Source organism: Ceratina calcarata, unplaced genomic scaffold (assembly GCF_001652005.2).
Source record: "Ceratina calcarata isolate Rehan_Ccalc_2016 unplaced genomic scaffold, ASM165200v1 scaffold62, whole genome shotgun sequence".
Classification (NCBI taxonomy): Eukaryota; Metazoa; Arthropoda; class Insecta; order Hymenoptera; family Apidae; genus Ceratina; species Ceratina calcarata.
Window position 1 is genome coordinate 387,148 of NW_017177448.1, and position 26,869 is coordinate 414,016.

Consider the following 26,869-nt stretch of genomic DNA (forward strand, 5'->3'; position numbering starts at 1 on the left):
CAATACGCGTTTACAGTCATACAATTTAACCAGGACGTATTCCTAACTCTTGTTTCTACCTCATAATGATCATGATAAAATCTTATGCCTTGTTAAAAACTTGTTCGCGAGACACGTATTACACTTGAATGAATAAAATATACTCGCATTTTACTTAAGATCGGTTAAATAAAATTCCGATGGAAATTGGACCGGTATATTGATACTAATTGTCCTGGAACCGCACGCATATCCCAAATATCGCGCATTAATTTATAATAAATGATCATCAGAGAACTCCGCATTTCTTCGGTTAGAAAGATTCTTTCACGAATTTCCTAATGATCCACAGTAGTTTGCTCTCTAACGAGCTGGTCGTCGTATTAAAGAGATCAAATTTTTCAGCGAATTCATCGCGAAGAGAGACCAAGAACGAGTGAAATGTTTTCTTTTTTTGCAGTCGCCCGCTGGAAAGACAGAGACGAGATGAGCAGTGGTATCTGGAACCTCGAGGGTAATCGACCTCCGCTCTTGAGCACCTCTTGGATCTCAGCCGCTAATTAAGACTTTTACTTTTTCCTTGGTAAGTCTCTTCTATCTTCTCGAGTGTCCGGATGACGGGGGGACAGAGGAGGAAGGGATGGGCGGGGTGGCAGGACGACGCGGCGTTTGCTGGTTACGAGCGTGGGTTCCGTGAAAAACTGTCGCGTCGCGTCGACGGCGATGGCGCGAGAGCACAGCTGTCGGTAACGCAACTAAGGGGAGCCGAGGGCGGGATAAGATCAAATCCGAGCAGGCAAATTTTAATTATATCCTGACATCGAGTTGGCAACATTCCGTCGTTTTTAATAAAACTTTTGTGGAAAAAAAGGGGCCGTGGGATGACGGCGAATGCCGGATACGTGAGTAACCTCGTTCACCAGTGTTCAGGAAATTCGTAATTTATAACTTAATGGACAATATCTCAGGTATAATTACACCAACGGAATAAACGTCACAAGGAAGAAGTTAAATGTAAATACCGTGCAGTGCTTCTACGGATATTTTATGGTATGTAATTACATTTGATCAAATTTAATTAGAAATATTGTTATCTACTGAATTTTAACTGTTCCATCAAAATTCCCGAAATATCATTAATAATATCAAGCGCATTTAATCACCGCGTCCGGGGGAATGAATCATGTCCAGGCGCATCGGGGACTCTATCAATTCGAGCGCAATTTATCATTCCGTGGTTCGTGATAAATTACAAAAGGGTTGCAGATTTTGAAACGCGCGAAATTACGTTGCCTCCCCGTGCGACGTTCCATCGTGTCGAATAATGGTAACTAGGGATTTGAGCGGTATGTATTATAGATACGTATACATACATAAAGTGTGCATGTATACATAACTATCGCACTCTTCACGTGACTCGTCGTCAGAGCCTACGATTTCGATATCGGGGTTGAGATTCTAAATTGCGCATATAAATCTCTGTATGCCGCACGGCTCGCGAAAGCGGAGGCCGGAAAAGCGGAGGGTTAAAGTCGCATGAGCCTGCGAAAGCTTTCGTTCGAATGGCGCGAGAGCTCAGTTCTGAATCAAGGATATATGAAGAAGAATAGAGTGGAAAAAGAGCCGCGACTAAAGAGAACGAAATTCACAACCGAAAGTAGCGGGGTGGAGGAGAGGTTGCACCCTCGAGATATAAATACTCGCTTGAACTCGAGAGATGAGGAGTGAAAGCAATGATTTTCAGTCGGTAGCTTCATTCTTCCCCTCATCTTCCCTCATTCATCCCTCCCGGCCTACCTGCCGTCTCCTTTCTTCGTCTCCTTTCTTCGTACGACATTTTTCTCACTTTTTTCAATTTTTTTTCTATTGCGAGCAACGGCGTCACCATCAACCAGAAGAGCTTCACGAGCACCCTAAACCGCGGGACGTCGAGTGCTAATTACGAATAATTATGAGTACTAATTAAGGCCTCCCTTTGCACAGCAGCACACGAATTACGAGCAAAGGCGTACGTATAATACACCCGCGCTTTAACGGCGCTATTAAACGCATGCTAACACCACAGAAATGATCGGCTTTGAAGACACGCAATGTACCCGCAGGCACGAAGCTTTCGATGAGATCACCGGTGCGCCGTGGATTATTCTTGCTTACGCAGTTACGCAGTGGAAACTTATTGATGTGATTTGATCATTTTTTTACACGCTGATACACCTAGCCGCTTTTATATCAACCTGTAAATCGATACGTAAAAGAGTTCTGATGCATAATCCAACGGGACCAGGAAAAAGTTAAAAGAAAATTTCCAATACCGATAAGCGATTTTTTCAAACATCTCTGATTCGTAAAGGATATTAAAGTTCAAAAGGACCCTTGCTTTCTGCGTATAGCTCTTTGTACACATTGATATTTCCTCTTTCCAAGTCACGCAGTCGTTTTTTTACGCAAAGAGGACATTTAACGATTAACTAATTGTGCGTGAAAAATACTGTCAAAGACTATAATTACTCTAAAGTATTTTGAAATATTTTCGATCAAGAATTAAATGCGCTATTCGTTGACAGGAACATGAAATCATTAACGAGGTATGTTTCGTGACGATTTTGCGATAATATATCAAATAACACAAATCTTTGATAATTCCATATTTAAAGGGCTTCACTGTGGCAAATAAATTCTGTACGCGGCTAATTTAGATTCGTTCAGAACGATCAAGCTTTATAATGCAAAGTCGACAAGCGTTTGTGATAAGCTGAGTATTTAGTTGGCTACGCTCGAGCACGATAGACATTAAACCAGATGCGCAGGTGGCGGATGCGTGAAAGGCTTTTCGCAAGCGCAATCTCGCATTTAATTCGATTATTATAGCTTGGGACCGGCCGTGTATAGGCAGTGGATTAAGTAATTCATACGTGGATTCGCGTCGCGTCTCTCCCGTTTCTACACCCCGTGCCTCTAACATGACCTAACTATGGTTACCATGAATTTCCGCAATGCTACGTGGAAAATCTGTTTCCATGATTTTCTCTGTCGGGGTTCTGCGTACCTGCGTACACGCAACGGAGTCGAATTACAGATGTTCGTGCTATTTTTTGCGAGAGAATAAAATCAGTTGCGAAGAGCGGAAAGTTAGGTTCGCCAATATTGACATTGCGGCTCTTTGTTACATCCGTTCTATAGGGTGAATTGCGTTGTGCTCCCTTTTATTCGAATTACTTCGGGCACGGCCGAAAAATTTTCATATCCACGTCAATTATTAGCGGTGGAAAAAGTTCAGCATCGCGCTGGATCCAAGTATAACCAGTGATACCTTCCAGCTATTTCTCTCCTTTATTTCTACTTTCTCTTCAACCGCACAGTCCTTTCTGCGCAACTACGTCCACAGGAGAAAACTTGCTCGATCCGTAATTCAATTTGAAAGCGATTCCTCCGGTCGAGTCGGTACATCGCGTAAAATGGAGCCGAACTTTGCTCGCCCCCGTTCCCGATTGTTTCATAGGTAGAACAACGATGATCGTTAAAACAGGACTATGGAAAAAAGAGTCGAATTTTTTTCTTTTCAATAGCCGCTTTGCAACTACAACTTTCAAGCAGTTAATGACGCCCTCACGATTTTCAAGCAGAATTTTTACCCCCGGCCGAAAATAAATTTCAATGGCTCGTATTCCAGAACGCGAGAGCATCGACGGCATTAATTCCCTAACGGTAAAAAATCTGTTCCAAGTGGCTGATATCGGTGATAATTACTTGAATTTTTCGCTGCACTCGATAACGCCCGGCTGGACCAGGTCACTCGCACACAGTCAAACACCGTGCCAATCTCAGTATTAAACGAATTATTGATTTCAATATAAGTCTGCTTCCTTTTCAACAGTCACTACCAACCTAATTTAAATCCGAGTTACAAGTTTATTTAATTTCTGTTTAACCAGCAAGAATTTCCATTCTTTAATAATGTTATATCTATTAGCACGAGCAGGGATCAATATTGTGAAAAGGCAGCATTTACGATTTCAGTTGAAGTTTACTTAAGACAAATTGACCTGAAACTTTTATGAAATGTGGTTTTTCTTTCCCGAAGTCAAGCCTGCAATTTCGATCCTACAGATTTTTAAATTAAAAGAAATTAACTCTATCTTTACCAGATTCTTCCAAGATTCAATGTAAATAGCCTTTCACTAAAGTTAATAAAGCTTTGTATATGCGAGATTACAATAAAAAATTTTCTTACAAATGTGTCGATAAATGCATATCTCACTGGTTAAAATCCTCTAAAATCAAAAATAAAAGGAAAATAGTATTTTTAGTTATATATATTTGTTTATTTAAATTCTTTACTAAATAAATGAATAAACAGCAACCATCTATTACTACGTTTGATGTGAAGTACAGGTTATACTCAGACAAGATCATAGTGAACTCGTAAACCGTCTGCTTGTTGCACCCTTTCGTATTCGCTTCTAACTCGTTACGTCACTCGAAGACGAGGGCGCGCATTGAGTTACAGTTAACTTTAAGTTTCAGAGAGAACTTGCCCCGAAACTTCTGCAAAACCACCAAACGGACGCTTGCTATAGGTGCCCAAGGGGAAAGCATCTCCCATGAGGGAAATGCGAGAGGTGGAAGACCACGAAAGTGCATCTATTTCGTTCTGTTCTCTCTTTTTTCACGCGCTTCGAACGGGTTAAAATTCAGCCAAATTCACTAAAATATGTGAAACAAGTGATACAATTATTGCGTTCAAGTTTTTCGTTAAATTTAAATTATAATGAATGCTCTGTCATATGTAAAGAATTTATAAAAGGTAAAAATTAAAAACTAAAAGTTATTATAATCAGATTTATATAAAGAAAATCCCACATTATAATGAAAGTATAAAAATGTGCGATGAAAAATAGAATACGAAATCTGATCAAGAGAAATTTAATTGAAAAATATCGACACAATTTCAACTTTTTAACTATATTGATCTTGCGTATTGAATTAGTTATTAAAATATTGCCTACATAGGTGCCACGGGATGTATACAATGCACAATTGTTCGACGGCTGGTGCTGTGCGAAGAAAAGCGAATTTCGCGCGAACCGATGAAACTTTAACAATGATGTCATAACGCATCCCTTAACTCGATGACCCTCTCGACATCAATTCAAGCGCGCGAGTGCCGACGCGGAATTGCATTCGCGTCGCTGCTGTAAAGTATGCAATTAACGCTTCGCATGCGCACATGTAAAATGCATCTCTCGTGGCTTATCAGAGAGGGCATTCCCTCGCCTCAATGAAAAACACTTAAAACAAATGGATACGAAATATGACCGTAACTAAAAGTCGCGTGTGATAAACAATGAAAATTCATTCAGTTCCCGGCGAATCTTCTCGTTTCTTTCGGACCTTTGGAAAAACTTAATTAAAAACGTGAAAAAAACCGGACGTTCGCGGAGAAAGAAATGTGCCGGACGGCTAATCAACGCAGGAACTTGGAATAAATCACGGAGGTCAGCAGTTTAAACGGTATAATTCGCGCTTCATGACGTCCACGGAATAATTAATCCCCTAATCGCGAAAGAGCGAGCCGCGAACTCGGGCTAGATCCTGCCGGAGCGCCGTTTAAAAAGCAATCTCGGCGACCAGGCCAGTGAGTACCGGGAGCCGTGAAAATTATTATGCGAGCTCCACGGCCACCGGATACCAGAGGCAACACGGAGTCATAGGGGTGTACTCGCTCCAACGAACGGCTCTGGCCGTAAAAAGAAGGAAGAAAGGTGGAAGGGGAGAGAAGTTAAGGCTTCTCGGTAAGGAAAGAAGGGCTGCCGCGACGAAGATTCTAAAATATGAGAGCTATTAACCGTAGTTCCCTATGAGCATTACCTTCTCTCATGTGTTAATAATGCAACCTACCACCTCGTAGGCACCCTCTTTCTCCTCCGTCCGCGTTGCTACTTTGCAGCCCCTCTAAACGCGTACCTGTGACTCTGTACGTGTAATCTGCAGGCGTGCACGTGTACGTGCATTCTACCTACGCCACGCGGCGTGTATAGCTATTCGAAACGAGAGTTTCAACGCACATTCACTGGCGTTTCCGAAGCATCAACGCCCGTAGATTCGGGCGACAAAGGTTCTTTGTAAGGGGGACACAGGGAAAGTTTCCCGGGGAGAAATTAATTTCGCTACCTAATCGCAAGGATAATTAGCCTTGAGAGTTGAGGAGTATTGGCAAATTGTGACGCAACATACAAAGACGGCTCTACGAGGGAGCTCGATCGCCCGGCTACTTGTTACGTCAACTCGCTTGTCCTCCCCGAGAAACTTACTTCATAATCGATTGAGTATTCATAATATTATATACATATATCGTTGCAAGCGCATGAGTTAAGTCAACTGTATGGAAATTCCATATAACGTTTCGTAATAAGAGAGTATAAGAGTTATTAATGAATGCAAAACTGAATGTGTCATTAAAGAAATGTAATCAGTATCCGAAAATTAAACTACCCATCGTGATCTTCCAATATTACATAGATAAAAGTAATGCTATCCGAAATTTATACGTATGCAGTTATTACATAGTCTATTCGTCCTGAGAAGTTATTTGCAATGAATGGGAATCCTTTACGTAATCTGTATCGTGGCGCGTTAATCAAGTTCTCTTCACGTGCACGCAAGCTCCCCCGCACTGCGCGTCTCTCGAAAGACAGAAACCAAACATTCGTGACGCCACGTACCCGCACAAACGGCGATTGTCGTGGTTCCGGATGAAAACGCGGATAACCGAGTGAATCGCGCGGCAGTAAAAGGACAATGCGTAGAGAACGGTTCGCGGTCCCCGAAAGCGGGCTTGGTAGAGCGTCGAAATTTACGCGCACCACTACTCCGCCGCGCTAAATTTCATGCCTTTTGAGTCGGGCTTTAAACGCTGCGCTGGTTTAAAGGATCGCCCGTTTAGCGATAAATTTGAACACGGCCAGGGTCGTTGCTTCGCCTTGCCCCGGGTCTCGCAGGGTCGACGGTTTATCTGCGAACCGGACTCTCGTGGCTTTCGCGTCTTTGAACTTTCGCTTTACAATAAACGCGGCAAGCGTTAAAACTCGTTTTCGAGAAGTATGGGATACGGCGTAGGCAGCGGGATCTTTCAAATTTAACAGGCAATTGTAGGTACGTATACACCCCGTGAGAGGCTTCCGACCCTTTTCGCGGGCGAGACACACGCTAATTACTTTTACATTTAAATTAGTAGTTTTTGTCCGCGTTCCTTGCGCATATTACCTTTTTATAGCGGCTCGCTTTTGCGTAACGCGTCTCCAGAATGGTCGTGTTCCTCGCGTCGGTTAAAATGGTGGAAAAATTACGAGGTACTTTACTTCGTTTGTTTTCAGCACACATTCTAATATCGTCTGTGCTGTTATAGTAATCGTATCAACTGTAATTATGTATATCCTTTCCATTTTTGAATGTATATGTCACGCTTTCTACTGATTTAATTAAATAATGTAAAAGACTAAACAGTCTTGTTTGAATTATGTAATTTTATTCACTAGTATTTGTTCAATATTATCAGGATTCTCCTCCTAATCATTATTATAGTAACGAAGCTATTAATAATTTTTAGAAATATTAACAAAAAAAATGTTGCTGCGGATATTTATTAAAAGAATGACTTACAGATGATGAGTAGAATCGACGGATGCTCCTCGCCCTCCACGTACTTGCCTCCGACAAACAGAACCCATTGCCGTGGATCCACTCTTATCCCGTACCTACGTCAGAACAAAAGCAAAGATCATGTAAACACTTGGAGAGAAAAGAGGGAGGAAGAAAATTAGAACATCCCGCTCGTTATTATCACCACCTTCCGCTACCTTTCCAATTTTATCTCGGAGTCACGTGAACCGAGTGTCTACATCGCGACACGGGTCGAAGGGCAAAGGCGTGGTTATTAACGTCTATCTTCGGCGTGATGCTTTTCAAGGGGTCCTTCAGGGAAAGAAGGAGCAGAAGAAATGAAAGGGAGAAGGCAAGAACGAGGGGCGAGCCAAATAAAAAGTCACGGGTCCCTTGATCCTTTGTTCTTCGAGGGTAAATAATAAACGTCGCCCTGTGTGCGCTGCTGAAATTTAAAAGAGGTCGCCGGACACACAGCCAGGGAAGAAATGGAAAAACGATCCTCTCCTTCAAAGTCACCCTGTCGTGAAGCAATTTCGCGGATAAATGAATTTTCGCGAAACCCGATCACGGTGAAATATCCTGATCCGGCGTAAACTGTCTGAATTCTTGTTCGACTGTTCATCATGCACTTTCCGTTCCAAAAGAAAAACGACTCATCAACTCGCAGTGATACATAGATGCTCCGCCCCGTTCAATTTTTATAGCTGTACATCGACGAGATTTATCGTGCGTCATTGTATCAATCCTAGCCATCAGAAACGTTTGTTGCACGAATGACCATCGGCGATCAACGGAAGACAAAGTGCATTCGTGGTCGGCCAGGGAAAGAAAAAAGGCCGTCGGATGAAGGTAACCGACACTAATGGCTTCAGGTCGAACACGTCGGCTAACGATGATAAACGAGGATTATAGGTGAAGTAATTAAAGCATTTGAAGTGTGGCCGGCGTTCGAACATCGCAGTGGGATATTTATTTGGTCGCGTTCCCTTCCTTTTTCAGCCTTCGCCTTTTTATCCCTGTTTGTTGGCCAAAACGTAATCAGTCACGCTTTGACGCGGACCGTAATAATTGAAGAACGTGCAGGAAAAATCAAACGTTTTTAATTGATAGCTACTGTGTACGATGGTAAGCCCAAAAGTGGACGTCTATCACACTGTAGTGCGCACTGCGATTCAGTAAGCCACCGCTGTCCGACTTTGAGGCCAGTGCAGTTTCGTCGTTTGAATTGTTAAACGCTTCTCTGCCGAGTGCGGCAAAAAAAAAGAAGTCTATTCCGGATGAACCGTAATACGCAGTAATTCCTTTTAGCGATATAAATCAAGTATGTAAAGCCACGATGAAATGAAAGAATCAGTGAAAGAATTGGAAAATTGAACATGTTATCAGATAGACTTTTTCAACGGATTTATGCACTTTCAATTTAACCAATATGCATTTATGATAAGTTTGAATTTTTTATCTCGATATTGTATCTGCTTGTGACGTGGAATCACATGGAGATCTAACTTAGTTATTAATCTTCAAAGTTTTGTTAAAACCAGAGTTATTTAGGAGTTTTAGAGTAAAGGTTCAATAAGCTATGAAATAAGTTTTTATTACGAAAACTAGTAACAGCAAAATATGAATATTACCATTAAGGATACATTCATGTACGATGGGAGTGTATTACGATAGTACCTATTTTCATCAATCGCAATTCACCCCAGTTTTGGTCAAACTATCGACTTCTTTCAACCTATTCTCCTTCACATCACCAAGACATTACCGAATCGACATAACCGAAAGCAGCGTTCAGACATTTTTGTATTCGGTAAAACTATCGAATCTAAACATCTCATCGTCTGAACGCACTGTTATTAAAATCGGTTTTTTCTATTTCGAATTTAAGTGTAATGCATAGGTTTGATTTATCATGCACACCAGTCTAACACAAATTTATATAAAGAACAACAAACAATGAACGAACCTCATTTATTATTTGAAAAAAGAACCTAGCATTCGTTAACAACGCGCGTGTCTGTTCACGTTCACGTCTCATTCCTTTTACTATACTGTGAACACGAACTGTGCACACAAAAATTTCAATCAACCGCAACCACGTTCCAAACAGGGTGGTGGACATTTCCGATGTGAAAACTTTATTGGATCCATCAAAAACATATCGATCGGCGGGTGTTTATTTCAGATAAGCCTGATAAAGCAACCGGAACGGCGGCGGCGAGGTAGATTATCGCAGCCATCGAAACTCATTGCGCCAAGGTGCGAGCAGGAACGTTATTAAATTTCTTTCCCCGAACGAGAATAGCCGCTCTGATCCGAGGCGCGCCCCGTTAAATTCGCGCTCGTCGAACTTCGTTAATACCACGTCACGATAAAATCCCCAATTTCGCATCAGACCGGAAAGCAGAATGGAGACGGATAAAGAGGGTGGTGATCGAGGGAAAGGTCATACACTAGACTTGATCCGAAGAGCAAAAGTAAGAGGGAAAAAGAGAGAGAGAGAGAAATCAGAGAAACTGTGAAAATTGATAGAGTTACAGCATCCGTACGGTGGGTAATGGTTTTAAAAACGCGGCCGCGAATGGTTCGCGTTAAATATTTAATAAACGACAGCAGGCGTAGTAGCGTTTATCTTGTCCTAGCAGCCGACGAGCACGTTCGCGTTGTTACCTTTTATCGTCTGCCTAAAGGGCATGCCAGCATGCCGTAACGCACGGCTCGGTGATTCGATAGTTCACGCGATCGAGCTATAAATGAACGTAGGTGCATTGACACACATTAGCGGTACGTTCGCTTCGCGCGTGAACGTCAAGCGAGACGAGCAATTTTTCCTCTCTCAACGAAACTAGAGTTGCCTCGAGTGTGACTCCTCTTGTAATTGAACGATGTTAAAAAAAAAAATCTCTCTCTCACACACACTCTGGGGAATAACGGCGAAGAAAATCAGTGACCTGTATAGTCGCCCGTATCATCATTACTGTGATTTAAAACCTCGGGTTTGGACATCTGATTCGGTAACCTAAATCTCGTCTGACAGAGAATGATCGTACAAATAGAATTTCAAGTTCATAGCGTAATTGGCACGATCCGATTACGAGTACAAAGGTTTATCGTGCAACGTGTCAATTTAAATCACTTTCCGTGGGATCGTTAATCGGATTAAAGTGCGGGAGAAATGCGGATGCAACTGGCTGTAAATATCCAACAGCGGTATCCTCAATTAGGTTCAAAAACGTGCCGACGGCGACACGATATGCGACGGTTCGCAACCTAATTGACTTACCAACGAGATTACCTGCACAAACGCGATAACTTTAACAAGAAGATAACATATTACGATTGTATAAGATGTAGATTGCATAATGAGAGCCTGATTTTAAGACAATGAAACAATCTTATAAAGCTTTTTTAAGGCATGACACACACAAAGAGACGTAAATGCAATTCAATATTTGCAGTTTTCTGTTCTTTAAAAATCTAATACAAAGTGCAATGATAACGTTGTAACATAACGGGACCATAGTTATCGGATCTCGATCCTTTTTACCCATCATGAAACGCGTATCAGTACTCGACGCAATAACGTAGGGAAATATCTATCTAAGTTCTAATGATTGAGTTACTGCACGAGAATACCTATACGTGCAAGCACGTCGAGTGTGAAGGCAGAACAATCCAACGGAAACTATCGCTATACCGGGAACGGCTAATGCCATTTTTTCGTGCTGGGTAATACCGAGGTACAGTTTCGAGGATTCCTCTGACTATGGCTCGTGTAATCCGGATGAACGGTGGACGAGTTTTATTTCTCGGCGTGACGTGAATCCTTGCGAAAATCGCGAGTAAAATAGAACGACTGGGATAAACGTGACACGATGAATTCGACTGTCTCTCTGCGACGCACGATGCGCGTACTCGTAGACCCGATATCGAATGGTGGAAAATTTCCGAAGCTGGACATTGTAATCGTTCTCTACGAATATAGAACTAGCCGACGAAGCTTCAAAATACTGGATGAACCTTGATCGTGAGCCGATACTTTCTCGCTGGTCGTTTAAGAGTACTTCATATAAATCGGAATGCAAAAATTTTGTTTACCTCTTTTTTATCTTCTTAGTACACGTATTTATACGTAACGTTTTTAACAGAAAAAGTTTCACAGAAATTTCACTTATGTAAAGTCTAAAGTCCAGTAATATGAATATAATGATATTAATCTAAAAGATTTTTCCTCGAATTAAAAGTATACTACAAGTGGTTAACCCCTTGAACGGAAATGACGAGTCCAGCTCGTCATAAACTTTCCTCTTTTTCAAGTGCTGACTGAAAATAAATTGTCGTTCAAGGGGTTAATGTTGAAAATGAACGAATTTGTATCTATTTCTGTAAAGTCATGTACTTACAAATAACTGAAGCTAAAATACATTCGATACATTTTATGAAAAATTTACTTTGACTAAGTTTTTTAAATTCGCCTACTTCCGTGAAAAACATTGAACCGAAATAGATGTTCCTCTTATTTCGTTCTTTGATAGCGTCCGCCACGGTTTCACGAATCGCGTTCTCGTAAACTCGGCCCATTAAGAATTGCATGAAGCTCCACGTACAGTTCCGGTTAAAGTGCATAAATTATGAGCGGATCGTGGACCTTTCGAAAAGTTTCACCGAACACTGCTACGAAGAAGGGACAAGGTGAGGGGGGGGGGGCGGTTAAGAAACTTCGATACCCCTGTCTCTGTGCCTCCGTCCCTTTCCGCGGACTTTTATCGATAGAGCTAGAGTCCTTTGCCGAGAGTCCGATTAATTGAGCTCTCTTCCTACTTTTTTCACTTCTCTGAGAATCGTCCTTCTACTTTCTTCTTACTGTCTGCGTCTCTTTCAACCTCCGTCGTCGTCTCCGCTATCCACTATTCCTCCACGTCGATTAATCTCGATCGTCGTGGAATCGTGTTGCCTGCTTCGTTCTATTCCCGTAACTCGACGAACGAACGTTTTTCCTTTCCGCTCGACGCAAAACGGATTTCTTACGAATTCAATTATCACAGAAGACGGTGGAGATTAACGGAAAGGACATGGAAGTTCTTAGACAATGTGCAAGCGCATCGATGAAATCCAGTGTAACATTAATACGTGGATTGGTCCAACAGATTTTATTGTAGGACAGTATTCAATAATGCAACGATTCCTGCTTTTGGCGCATGATCTCGGAAAGGATCTTGCTTTGGAATTGAATGAACTACCTCAAACTATTTCGACACTTTCCGGGTAAGTCACTCTCCCCGAGGAACTTTCTTCAGACTTCTAAATAGATGGTAATCTCTCAAAGGAGAACATGGGAGAAATTCGTAGTCCAACTGTACCCCTTGTTTACGGGTCAACATCTCACGAACAGAATACTGAATCTTTCTGATATATCGCTTCGTTTCTTATAACTGTCTCTAATTAAGTTCTACTTTGATAAGATACTTCTCAGTGTTCCGTGAAATAATAACAGATGTACGTGTAGATAGCAGCGCGCGATGAAACTTTCATAGTTATCTATACGATGGAAGAATAATTCGTCGTGCGGTCCAATGTATCTGGACGACGATTCACGTTTCCCGGTCACGTGTAAAATCACTTTGTCCGTGTGTTCGGCCTTCGAGGAGCGAGGTGCAGTCAGCCAGCGTTTGTTTCAGAAAACGCTTAAAGACGGGCCCGAGCAATTACGCCGCGAAACTTTCTTTCAAAAGTTTTTTCGCACTTAACGAGCGTGATAAATTTCTGTTACGCGTTCCCGGGAGCTTGGACCCGTACCCGAGTCCCGGTGCCGCGAGTTTACAACGGCGATAAAAATCTCGTTGAAATTATTCATGGGCAGGTCTTGTAACCTTGCCCCTTTCCATTTAATGGCCAGAAAATTGGCCAGAGAGAAAAAGGTTCAGCGCGTATGTGTCTTTTGCATGAAAGAGCGAAATCTCCTGAAAGATCAGGCGCCCTGTTAATTTTAATCAGCGCGGCCAACAAGTCTTCGCTATGCCCTCCGTATATTAATTAATTTTTGACCGACTCCTTTCTCAACTCGAATATAACTACTGTTTTAATTTACATTGTAATATAACGTTCAAATGAAGTTTAAAAATTTACATTCAAATAAAGTTTCGCAAAAATAAACCTGATGTTTAAATTGAATTCCAACTCGCTGGTGAATACTTTTAACGTTAACTAAAATGGAATTGTTGATGTATTAGCAAGCTTGTTGTGCACTCACGACTACAATTAATGAACCTGTACCCTTAATAATAAGCTTTGTATTTGGCACAGAAGTTTTGTCGGAAGTGGAACTATAGCCGCTAGTAGTGCAGTAATGATCAAAGCAGATTAGACTGTCACGCTAACTTCGATTTCCAACGAGAATGACTTTAATAGATCCAGCCAGGATCCTACATTGTGCCTGAGCGACAAGGGAAATCTCATTTTTTATCTGATTTCGTTTCTCTGTTTGTTTCTATCCTCTCGAGTTCAACTGGAAAAATGTGTGCCGCAAATTATATTTAACCGATGAGCCTACCTTTAGTTACCAAAAAACAGTTCTCCATTTACAGTTGCCACTCCCTTTAATTAAAACTGAATTCAATATTTTCTTATCGCAATCTACTTTTTCCTCTCTGTCAAGACCCCGCGACAACTTGATGAAGTTGTTCTTTCCCCAGACCTTTCCCCTTTCTGGCGTTATCCGGGACTCGTATTTAAGGAGCGCTCTCCCCTTCGTGTTTTTCGAGCTCCAACCCACGACAGTCGCATAATCGAGAGGTCTACGCTTCGATAACCCCTTTCGCACGTACACTCGAAAAAATACCCAGGGGACGCATCGAACGGTGGGGGAAGCTTCCCCGTGGATGGAAGCATTAGTGTCACGAGATGACAACGGTTTTTTTGATAAATCGCATCAATGCACGAGCAGGGTAAATTGCTATAAGCAATGGAAAGATGGAATTTTTGAGGTGCTTCTCGAATGTTGCGTTACTTTTTCTATCTGTCACTATACTTATAAATCACTTTCTCCACGGTACGATGCAGCGTGAGGGTGTCGTATCCTCGAACGTTCAACGAATCCGATCACGTATCAACCGCGGCACGTTTGATAAGAGGACGGTTTTATCAAGATTCTCGATATACACTCACTTTATGAAATTTTCGAGCAGCAATCGGATTCCACCGATGCCCAACAACAGGAAGCCCCAGTTGACGAATCCCGTGAAGTTGTCGAAACCCGAGCTCCACGAGAACAGACTATCTCGTGGCCGATGACATCTGTAAAGAGAAAGAAAGATCCAAGTTAAAAGAAACTCTCGCTTCAGATCGATAACGTACTTCTTGGTTCGCAATATAAGGCGCCATAGAAACGTCACTGGAATAAGAATGGAACAATAAAGCCAGTTCCATGCCATATGGTTATATGCATTTCTATTTCAATTTACGAAGAAACACGCGATTTATGCAACCTATTGAAAACATTTGTTCAAGCTTTTCTTATTTCTTTCTATCGTTCGCTTCTACCGAGTTGCTGTGTCTACATTGTCTACTACTACACTAAAGCGTAGTACTACGTTTTTTTCTTTTACCCTCGTCTTATTCTTTCTGTGAACGGACCGCGATGCATTCCACTTGAAACGAAGTTGTAGAAAGGGACAGTCTTTGTCGAACAAGCGTATTAAGAATAGTTCTATTTTGTATCTACGGTCCATTACTACCGTATGTATGTAAGAGTACAAGCGGAAAAGAAATGTTGCAAACATTAGAGATTTCCTTTCGCACTGAAATGGGAAACTTCTATGACTATTAAGTGGACAATGTTAACCATATGCGAGTGCTCGGTCTCATGAAATTTCAATGGCGCATACAACATCGTGACGAATGGGTGGATACAAAAGCCTCTCATCGTCTTAGGTACGCAGATAATACACCGGGTGAACCTGAGTAATCGGCTTCTACGGACTACTGGTATCATCCCTTCGTGACTGCGAGGCACGACAAGGGCTGACAAGGACCATCGTGTAAACTTTTCAAAAGCGTTTTGTCTCGAAGCATAAAGCGTTCGAAGAGACCCTTGTTCCTTCTCCAGATAAGACGTGCTTGCTTGAGTGTGAGAATTTAGGGAGACGAAACAAAGCGCAAGGTACTCACGACATTGCTTAAAACTGACACATATATATATATATATATATATGTATATATACATAAAAACATATAGCGTTGCCCGTGTCTTAGACAACCTAACTCCCTGTCTAACCGATAAACTGATATCCGCGTTTAAATTTCAATCTCTCTGCTATCTCAAGTTCTATTGCTTTTTGTATCACGGTGTGATTAAAGATAAAACTAGGACTTCCGAGTTGTAATCGTAGAAAACCACCGAGATTTCTAAAGTACTTGTAACAGAAGACTTTACGAGCGACTCGGTCAGAGATTCTCGTTCACTGGATGTCAAGGGTAAGGTAAATTTCTAGGAGACAACGTGATATTAAGTTAAGCGGTACAAGCGTGGAATAATACCACAGGATGTTGTAATGCAAGGTTAATACCGCGATAAAGTTGCGAAAGATTAAAGACAACCGAAGGAAGCCTTTGCTAAAATACAACGCCGTTTGTCCGTCGTAATAGCTCGACAGGAGTCCCTTATGTCCTGTAACTATGTGCATTTAATGTGACCATTTAACCTAGCCGCTGTCTCGAGTAAATCCTAAGTATTACTTGGAATTTATGGCAGATCGCGGTAATTAATAGAGCTGCGATAAAGCCAGCAGGGTCAGTCGTGAACCGCTCAGGAAGAGCTATCTCACACTTCTGATACTAGGTCCCGGCCGCGTCCTGCATGGCAGGACGCGGACGTGTCACCGAGAACTTCCATATGCATGAGTGCTATCATACCGGGTGTCCAAAGTATCATTGACCGAGTTGAGCCGAAGTAATAAACGAGTAAGCGATCTTCCGAGCGCTGCATACTAAGAATTAGTTCAGCATAAATTACTACGATTTATAAAATAAAATTTTGGTATTTTAAACAAATTAAACCAGTTATACACAGGAAATCAAATATTTACTAATTATGTGAATATATAATAATATAATAATGATTCACGATGTTATTTTATTTGGCAACGTCACAACAGCCTGTTCAGAGGATACGATTTTTTTATCGATTCGCTGGTTTTGCTGAATATGACCGAAAGCACGTTTTCGTATATTAGACTTTAACTTAGACCAGATATTATTATTAGATACAAATTATACGCACAGAGCACGTGACAAAAATCTCATCCCTGAATGCTAGGAAGATCGCGAGTTTTTCTCGCGACCAGGAGTATCAAACTCGCGACCAGGAGTATCAAACAGTGTGCGTCAAAAGTTTCTCGATTATTATTGATGTCGTAAAACGAATTGGCTAACTTCTCGATTCTAGGCGTTCGATAACAAGCAGCATTCCCAGTGGACTGGTATAATTTTAACGAAAGTAATGATATCTATCAGCTAAGTGTCATCGTTTATAAGGAGACATTAAGGAAACCCATTTCCCTCCTTTTCGTTACGGGAGTGTACGCTCTACTCGACCATGAATAGGAGACAAATTGAGTCGAGGAGGCGTCGTTAAAATTTACGCGCGTCTGATTCGCGTTGGATTATTCTTTCTCTGAAAAATTGCAGCTTACGCGGTAGCCACCGTTGACGTTATGCTATTTATTTTAAAGGCGCAAAACATGTAAGCAGAGTTATGTTAAAACGTGACCGGTGTTATTGTGACTGCTAATTTAAAAATGTAGCCAATCGTTGCTCCCGGTATTGGGGAAGGAAGTCGACGAGGACAAAAATCTCCCATTCCATCCGATGCGTTGCGATGTGAAAACAACGAACGGAACGGGAATGGAATAATCGGTGCATATCGGCGTGGCGCGAACGAAATAAAGAACAGAAACGCGTTTTTCTGTGTCGCAGAAACAAAATACCAACCGATGTTTTCGTATAATTATTCCACCGTACGACGACCTGGTAACATGATTCGGTCTAAATAGGTTTTCTCTGTACAGCGTAAACCATCGGGTACGAATCAGCCACGGTCTGTTATCGGAAATTATTTGCTCCGATATTTTCCAGAAACTCGTTGACTCGAATATTTCATGAAAAATATGATGCATTGGTGAAGACGTACAATAATATAGATGTATGAAATATTGAATGATGAGCGAAATAATAATCATTAGTTATCTTCGTTATATGAAATATAATTTAAAGGAAATAATGAGGAAAAAATCTTTTAATGTTAGCATTTCTTGTTGCGTCAGATATTTATGAACGAAGTACGATTGGAATTAAAAGTAAAGAATAATCTATCCTCTGTTTCAAACACGTTTTGATAAAAGGAAATTGGTATTGAAAAATTGACGACTTACATTACGGGCATATCATTAGTTAATTACGCGCTCGTTAAAATTATCGATATTGATAACGAGATGCGACGTGCCCCGCAGTTCGCAATACCAGCCGACCTGAGTAATTGTAGTTCTATCCGCGTAATTAATATTCGGCTCAGAGTGGGTCACCAACGTTTTATTACCCGGTGAATTATGCGCGCATTTTGCATGCATCGAAATCCATATTTGACGCACGGTGAATCGCAAAGTTATAACGCGTTCATCTGACGCAACGAAAGACCCATTATATCAAAACGATACGCGTCGCGATCCAAGTCACGCTTATCTGGTTGCTCGTAATTCTCGCCACGATAAGAAACATAGTCCAAGTGCCATTATCTAAAACCGAATAAGTCAATGAAAAGTACATTGCGCGCCGTCATGGCCAACGTTGCCACCATTGTTATAGGATTACTTTTGAAAGAGTCCCAACAGATTGTCGTATTGGTTTTAGGAACTGCTATCCATACTAACTATGCGATAAAAATGTCTGTATGATAAATAAGGATCGAGTCATTTAAATAATCTCCTTTGTAGTTTTATAGTTTCTTCAGGCCTAAACATTTTTAATTAATATTATATTATGCCAAAGCTGGTAACACCTATAGCGTTATTCCTTAAAAGAAAGACGCGGTAGGAAAAGAGTAGCTACAAAACGAACATACGTCACTCGTGTTTTTCTTTCATCCTCTTAACTATTCCTCGGATCAGTCAGACACGACGGCTGCGGAAGCAAAGAAGTCACTGTACGTACAAGGACAGACGTAAGGATGAAAGGAGAGAAAGACTGAGAAAAACACAGTGAGCGTAGAATGGCAGAAAGGGGCCGAGCAAGTTCATAGAGTTCCTGTATCTGGCTCGCGAATCTTCCTGACACCGGGACCCTCGTGAATATTTAAACGATAGACGGATATACATATATTACTCGTGTAATGAGGAGAGAAACTTGCCGTTTGGTTGGCCGCCACCAGCGAATCGGGAACCGAAGAAGCTGCAAGGAAGGAGAGAAAGGCCTGGGAAAGGGGATGGAAGAATATCCTAAATGATTCATGAAGGAAAATTAAATGGCGCTTTAAACAGGTCTTGCTACTCCGGTTTTCGTTCACCCTGTCTTCTTCCCGTCTCTTATTCCATTCTTCTTCCGACTTGGAAGCACTCCGAAATCGATTACTGAAACACCACATTTCTGTCCTCCCTCTTTCTATCGGTCTGTCGATTCTGCTCGTATGTCTGTACCTCGACTTTATTGTCTCTGCCTTTCACCGGATTAACTCTAACTTTCACTTCCGTACTGCTTGTACGCAATCCCAGAGATGTTCACCAGAACTTACATTCAGAAAAGAAACAATAATTTCCTTTTTAAAAATTGTGTACTCTTTGTTTTTGAACAATACTGAGGGTAAAAATATGAAACATTTTTACTAGTATGAAGTTTTCATTGATTCTATTCTATATCATCGCTTTTTATTTATCTTTTAATTTAAGCGGATAATAGTTTATTCTGAGTTTAATATAACTTTAATATTGTAAATTCTAAGTCCAATATTCAAACAAAATTCGATTTTAGTAATAACTCCGACGAAATTCTATTTTAATAGATCAAATTGGATTCACCTGAATTTAAATCATATCGCACAATCGATTTTGATATAACAGATATTGGAGGCGAACAATTTCCACAACCGAATTCTGCATAATCGTGGATGTGGATCACGTGAGATAGAACCGGAATCGGCTTAAAAAATCGCAATCGTCTTCGTACCTAATCCACACCCGTTCGTTCGGCACCCGTCGACGTAATCGTTATCTATTGTTCTCCCAGCTGATTTCACGCGAGAGTTTCGACACTGACGCCACAATCTTCTACGAGGAAAAGGACTGGACTATGAAAAGAGATGAAACAAGGGAAAACCAGGAAGCGGTCGGGTTGACAGCACAATACCGTTAATCCTCATTCGTTTCGAAGTCGCGTCAGTCGAAGCGGTGACGCGGTGTCTCGTCCACTTGCGCGATGACAAAGATTAAAAACTCTTTGTCCAACTAGGTAAATCGCGAGAAAATCCATGTGAAAACAGCTAGGAGAAAATAAACAGAGCGCCTTTTGGGCAACCGCTGGGCAATAAAAAATGTCCAAGCAAAAAACGTCACATGACAAGATCTACTCTTTAGTAAATACTTTGTATACTTTTTTCATATGTCAAAAGATACGAATGTTAGACTAAATATAGTATGTTTATGGCTATTTGCATAAATATGATCAGAGAATTGTTAGCCTCAAGACGAATGTCAAGCATTCGCTTCGTTCAATACAGAATGTTAAATAATTATTGGCAGACGTATAATTATATGAACGAGAAGGACAGAAGAATGGATGTGCCAGATGATTACCTACCTGCCTAGCCTGTCCTTATGCTTTCCGCTTCATCGTTAAAATGTCGTTCAATATTATTAGCAATTCGAATATGAAACCGAGAAAGCAGACAGCAAACGAGGCAGTATTATGTCGGTACGTATATAGTTAAAAACAGAAGTATCGGTAATACAAGTCCATCTAAGCGACGAAGGAAAACTGTAATACCCTCTAAAGAAGAATCGATATATGCATATGTGTATACATATATATGTATAGAAGAAAAAACGGCGAGGCAAAATAGCCGATATCGTAGTCAGCCAGTCGTTCGACTTCGTATTACCCAATGATTACTTCCTTTCAGCAGTAATGTATGATTTCAGATATTGGAAAATGTTTGCTAGCCATAAATTACATTCTTTGACGTCTAACAATACCCACACGTAATTACTAATTGTCATTCGTGTCATTTCGAGAATAATACGTGCTGTACGTGAAAGGAAAATGAGCATTGATGCCTGAATGTTTTTATTATACGTTTCTACATTGAACGAAAATCGTAGCGAATCAGATTTGAGTTTCGGTGTAAACACGCGCGCGTAGGATGTTCAAATCGGAGGGCTTCGTGCAATCGTAAGATAACTTTCAAATCAATCCGCAATCGAAAGATCGTACGAGGCAGACATAGCTTTCCGCGTGAGTTCCTAAGACCAAAGGGATAGATCATTCGATATTCACCACGTCCAACGAACCCAGACTCGCGCTCGCTCCTAATTGCAAAGTTGGCGAAAACAAGAAGTATCTGGCAAACACGGAACACGGGGTAAATACAGTGGGGTTCGTTTGTTTAAGAGACGGTGGGAGTGGTGTGCCATCTCTGATTCTCCGGCATAATGGACGATCCCGGGGCAAGAAAGCAGAGGGGTGCGAAGATAGGGAGAAGAAACAACGAAAGATAGAAAAGGTGTTCCTTGCTAGCAAAACGAAGAAGAAAAAAGAATACCCTTGTTTGCAGATCATTATAGCATGTCAAAAGGGAAAGAAGATTTCACTGTTTTCTGCGTAGCTAGTCGACCTCTCGCTAATAAAGAGAGCTTGCAAAGATATGTTCTAAAATAAAGCGCCTCTAGCATCATCAACTCTTACCAGCCCTATTTCACTAATTAACATTCACTTCCACGAAATGATCACTGCACGAAGTATGTACGGTTTTATTCTTATTTAAGTCCGTCTCCTTGAAGACCATGTTTATAGCTTTTTATTAAAATCTCAAAAGGCGCACAAAGAAATTACATAAAGGTAATCCGCGCCGCGGTTAGAAGTGAACTTGATTAAATTTTTTCCTTGCACGAATATGCGTCGAACTACATAAATCTGCGTAAGTGGCGCTTGCCTGCAGTTCGTACAGCACTCCAAATCAACCTTTTTGTTTACGAACGATATTAACACGAGTTAACTTTTCCTCCGCTACGTTCGCCGGATACTCCAGGATTCTTTGATTAGCAATTCTGATTGCAGAACGCAGTTGGCCAACGAGGTCTACGCTGTGAATTAGATACACCGGAAACCAACTATGAATTTATGATACTTCATTGCTCGCCGTGAGCGCAATCCGCCTGGAATACTTCTAGTTTCCGATATATTCAGTTATCTTTCTTATCTACTGAACTACCACTATTCTGATACCGCGCGTTCCTGCTTCGTCATTTTGGAATTAACATTTTAATTAAGGGTACGCCAGAGCAAATGCATCAACCGCTCACCCTTCTATGACGTAATGCTCGCCAACTTCGGAATGTGATAAAAGGAAAGACGAGAGAAATGAGAATATATCAATATGCATAAATTATATTGAATGATCGTTGAATTTATGGATATCGCGATAGTCATTAATACGAATTGTATTAATTAGCACATGAGCACACGCAATCAACCTTGGACGTCGAGTTTGGTGTAATATAAATGACTTTAGTTCCGAGAAGTTCAATAATGATAAGCCGCGGTGATCGAAGAGAAATCACAAAAGCAAAAACATAATTACGCGAGAATCCTCGTGTGGAAAGACGGACGAGAGATGTTAATTACAACGAACAAAGGTATGTGTTTTGGTTTCGGCACGCCTAAGGGAATTATTCCGTAATTGTCACAAAGAGAATACGCAACACACCGTTGTTTCGATTCACGTTGCTCAAAGCGTGCGCGATCCTGTGTGACCCGACCGAGTGCGGTTTTTGGAGCGTTTGATTGGTTAATTAATAGAATCCGTTCCTCGAGTATAATAACATTTGACATCAACTGCATTCACTATACGTCAATAACCTCTGGGCTACTATTTATTAAAGCCTTAAAGCATATACTACATGGAGGAAGCACGCCGAGTTAAAAAGTGTAGATAACTATGAGAGAGAGAGTAATAGTTTTGGGTACTCCTTCTTTCTGTCTAATAGTAGAGATAGAGGGGGGGGAAGTCTCCGCCAATTATCCTAAACGGCGCGAAATCACGTGCGTACGTGAGAGAGAAAGGTAGTACCCAAACCATCATCTCTCTCTCTCTCACCGTTGTCTACATTTTTTCCTTAGGCGTGCTTCCTCCATGTAGTATATGCTCTAATTGTAAGATTAAAGCAGCTTTATTCGAGTTTTATTCGAAAACTGATGTGACGTTTGTCACACATTTATAAGATAGTTTTGCTGCAGAAGTAATTCAATTACTGATAAAACCAGAGTCTATATAAAATATTCATACGTGCGAGAAAATTATTCATGATGTCTAATATAAACAGTATTTCACATATTACAAATAAAATTTAATGTAGATTCTGATATTGGTTTTTCTCAACCTTGTTAGTATAATTACTTCCAGTGAATGGATTACCATACAATGCCATACATACATAGGTACATGTCCGGTAAGATTTACAGAGGTATGTTAAAGCTGCTTTTTGTAATAAAACACCCTGCATGAGAACAGCTTTCTGTTTGTGCAAGGAAAGCAAGTCACGATTAAGTCTGATATATTGCTATTTATATATCAGTAAACTCTGATCTAATAGCGTGCAAATATATCTTAAGACGATTCAGCGCATAAGCCAACAACGTTATCGGTCAAGCATGATAGAATTTCGTTGAACATACAATCTTCTGAGTAAAGAAAGGCGAGCATTATTTCAGGATTATTAACGGCCTGTATGTTGTCACCTGAAACTATGTACTTTTCTCGCAATGGAATACAAAGTGACTAACAATTTCGTGATCAGGCTTTAAGAACTCCAGACAAACAGCTCTCAGAAAAAAGGATTTGCATTTAGTAAATGTGTAAAGACTGAAACTTCATTATCTTTAGAAAACTGTTAAATCATTCTCTGTTCTCTTCAAGATATTTTTGTATTAATTTAATTCTTATTTTCATTTAATCGGATTATTGAACAATCCTATCAGACAGTATCTGTGAAAGACATTATATTTTCCTGTACGTTTTAAACGGTAGTTACAAATTACAAAGAGAACACTATGAGAATCACTAAAATAGACTTGCATAAATATGCATATGTAGAAACCAAGTGGAAAAAAAAGATTGATGAGACGACTTAATTATTTGCGACCTTAAAGAAAAAAGTAACATCAATGATCAACATTAGACGATCTCTATTTATCACTATTTCTGTTTTAAATTATAAAAAGGTAATTTACTACAAAACGTCGCATTAGCATTCTTTTTCACTTCGTTTCAATTCAGAACTAAAGACATAACGACATATTTCATTTGGACAGGTCGCTAAGTTTGATTCTGTGCAAAGCAAAGTTGAAAAATATGTGACTGAAATTAACTCGGATAATATGTTCTGAAACGTTCATTACTTCTTCTGTCCGTCTAACGGGATCTTATTGATCGCAAAGTTGGAACAGTTAATTGTCATTCTCTTTGCCAGAACTTTAAATGAAGCCTCAGCGGATGTTTCCATTGTTTTTGAGCATGAAGCTTGAGAGTATCATTCTCGGTTATAACAGAGTTCGCATCGAGATAAGTTCCTCTACTATATAGAAAGGTATGAGGGTATCAGTCCGCTATACATAGAAGGAAAGTGAAACTCAATAATTATGCCACTGCTGGCAAGCGAATTATCTAGCCGTGTTTTCTTGACGTGCTGTTCTATTAGAAACGACAACGGGCTCGTTAAGAAAGTTTTCCTTTCCGCAAACGCGCACTCGAGGCTTCGAGGCTGCATTCAATTGTCAGTCCTCGTGTCCGTTCTACTGAATGAACTGTGCGCACCATTCATTCTATAACTCTAGCTTCGCATCTGAAAATTGTCTTCGAACATTCAAATTCGGACTTCGAACATCATTAAAGCTTTAGTCACCTTCTTGGTCTACGAAAACTAATTTTCAGTTTATTATGATCTATTTCGTTGATGATTGCTGTTCGTCAGAAGATATTCCCTGATGAGCCATACATATGCAGAGTTTCCGGCTTTACGACTTCTGTTTATCGCCTTTTGAATTTTAGTATCTAATCGTTGATGATGAATGTCTCTTTCACCCCTTGACTACGGCTGACTTTGAGACGCACCCGGCTGTACCATACGGTAGGAATTGAGAACGGCAAAATTTTGGATAAGAATGCATTTTTGTAAAAACATATTTTAATAATAAAAAAACTAAATTTCACTACATTAAAACAATATAATTTATTTCTTTGTATTCTGAACCGAATTTCTACTATAAATATTAAAAAAAGGCGACTACAATAGGATAAACGCTCTCAGTGTTCAAACGCAAAATTTCTAAGTGCCTATAGGCGCCCACAGTAGCCCAGGGTTTAACTTATCACCTTATTTCGAAGAAAACTCTGTGATTAACTTCAGGGAATAAGATTCATTAATGAAATGAAACGTACGATATGGCACTATATTTGTCTTGATAATAAATAATGTGTACAAGTATGTGTTAATCATCTACAATCTACGTGACGTTAATCATCGATATTCAGCGGTCTAAGGAAATGCGTGAAACCAGACAGTCATGGTCAGACGGCTTGCGAGTCACATACGGTAAGTAAATACCTACACAACTCTACGTGAAACTTGACCGCTGGACAAATTCTACTTAAACTCAACTCATCGATTCTTCGAACTCACTTTCTATTTACGATTTATATTTGTTCATTTAATAAAAAATATTGTCTTTGAAAAGATTAAATGGTAATATACAAACACCTATTTTTTTGTCAAAAGTACGTATTTTTTTAAATGTGAAGAGTAAATTAAACGTTCATTAGCGATTAAGGCAGTACGGTGTTATGAAACGACCCGTAGGAAATCCGCACACCACAGTACCGACTGACCTCGGCATCGATTATGATACGCGACAGACGGACGCGACATGGTAGTACGTGTGCTAAAAGAAGAGGAATGCACTGTTCCAAGGAGGGGAACCAGGCGTTCACAGCTGCGCTCGATCTACAAACGCAAAATACGCATGCGTGTTTCTTCCCGAGTCGTCTGTTACGTTGGAGTAACAGAACAGGACACAGAAAATTTTGTGCGATCGTGTTCTTGTAGTCATTTTCCGTATTTCTCCAATCACTTTCCGTGATCAACAACCTCGAGTGCATATTAGAATAGTAAAGTGCGTTCGCGCATCGTACGAGACTAATAAACTACCGGATCGACCGCGGTAGCAGCGACAAAAACGGAGCACGTTTGCGGTTGTGCAGAGATAGAGAACAGGACTTACGGTTTGTCGGGCTGCGATTTGCGCGCCAGCATCTCGGCCTTCTGGATCTCCTCGGCCCTGGTGACACTTTTCGTCCTCCTTAGTCTGACCTTTGTATCGTTTTCATGCTCCATCGTCATGCCGTTCTGCAAAGAAGGACGGGCACCACACGCACTCAACGCTGTTCCGGCACGCACACAGTTACACACACGAACCCACACAAACGCCGGGTAAATCTACGCGCGAACCGGCACAGCACTCGATTTGCGCTCGCACGGGAAGAAGAAATTACTGCACCGCGCGTAAAATCGACGACTGATGAAGACGAGACGTTCACTTTCACTGACGTTGCGTGTCACGCGATCGGGATTAAAAGAGCTAAATGTAAGACCTGACTACTACGACCGATACGTGTCACCTGGTCCCGATCTCGAACGTCTCTACTACAACCTTACCTTGAACGCACGTTTACACGCGGGCACTCGCGACGACACTACCGGCTTTCAACGATCATGTCTTCGCCACCGGCCGGCCGAGTGTTTATCTTTGTCTTTTTTTTGTAGATAACAATATCGTTACCAGCCGCGATATGTTTTCGTATGACACCACTTTACTATTAGGATATCACTACATGGCTTAAAACTAGCTTGAGCAATATTTTGATTGTTGAGGAGGCAAATGTCGAAGTGTGGCTAAAATTTGTAAGGTTTAATTT

At 40.8% G+C, this 26,869-nt stretch overlaps 1 protein-coding gene and 1 long non-coding RNA gene across 3 annotated transcripts in view; one reads left to right on the forward strand and one right to left on the reverse strand.

Annotated features, from left to right (window-relative positions):
- Positions 1 to 26,636, reverse strand: part of mdy (diacylglycerol O-acyltransferase) — an 84,752-nt gene extending 58,116 nt beyond the window's left edge. Inside the window, exons 1-3 of one of the 2 annotated variants that reach the window (XM_018033079.2) lie at positions 26,176 to 26,636; positions 14,806 to 14,934; positions 7,639 to 7,733 (exon numbers count right to left, since the gene is read on the reverse strand). In XM_018033079.2, coding sequence (XP_017888568.1) covers positions 7,639 to 7,733; positions 14,806 to 14,934; positions 26,176 to 26,294 — 343 coding nt within the window. In that variant the 5' untranslated portion in view covers positions 26,295 to 26,636. The remainder of the gene's footprint in view (positions 1 to 7,638; positions 7,734 to 14,805; positions 14,935 to 26,175) is intronic. The other variant, XM_018033080.1, reaches the window with a different exon arrangement.
- Positions 713 to 4,166, forward strand: LOC113464949 (uncharacterized). Its single transcript, XR_003389807.1, has 3 exons — positions 713 to 881; positions 948 to 1,987; positions 2,082 to 4,166. It is a non-coding gene; the product is annotated as an uncharacterized LOC113464949 (long non-coding RNA).
- Positions 26,637 to 26,869: the final 233 nt, after the last annotated feature.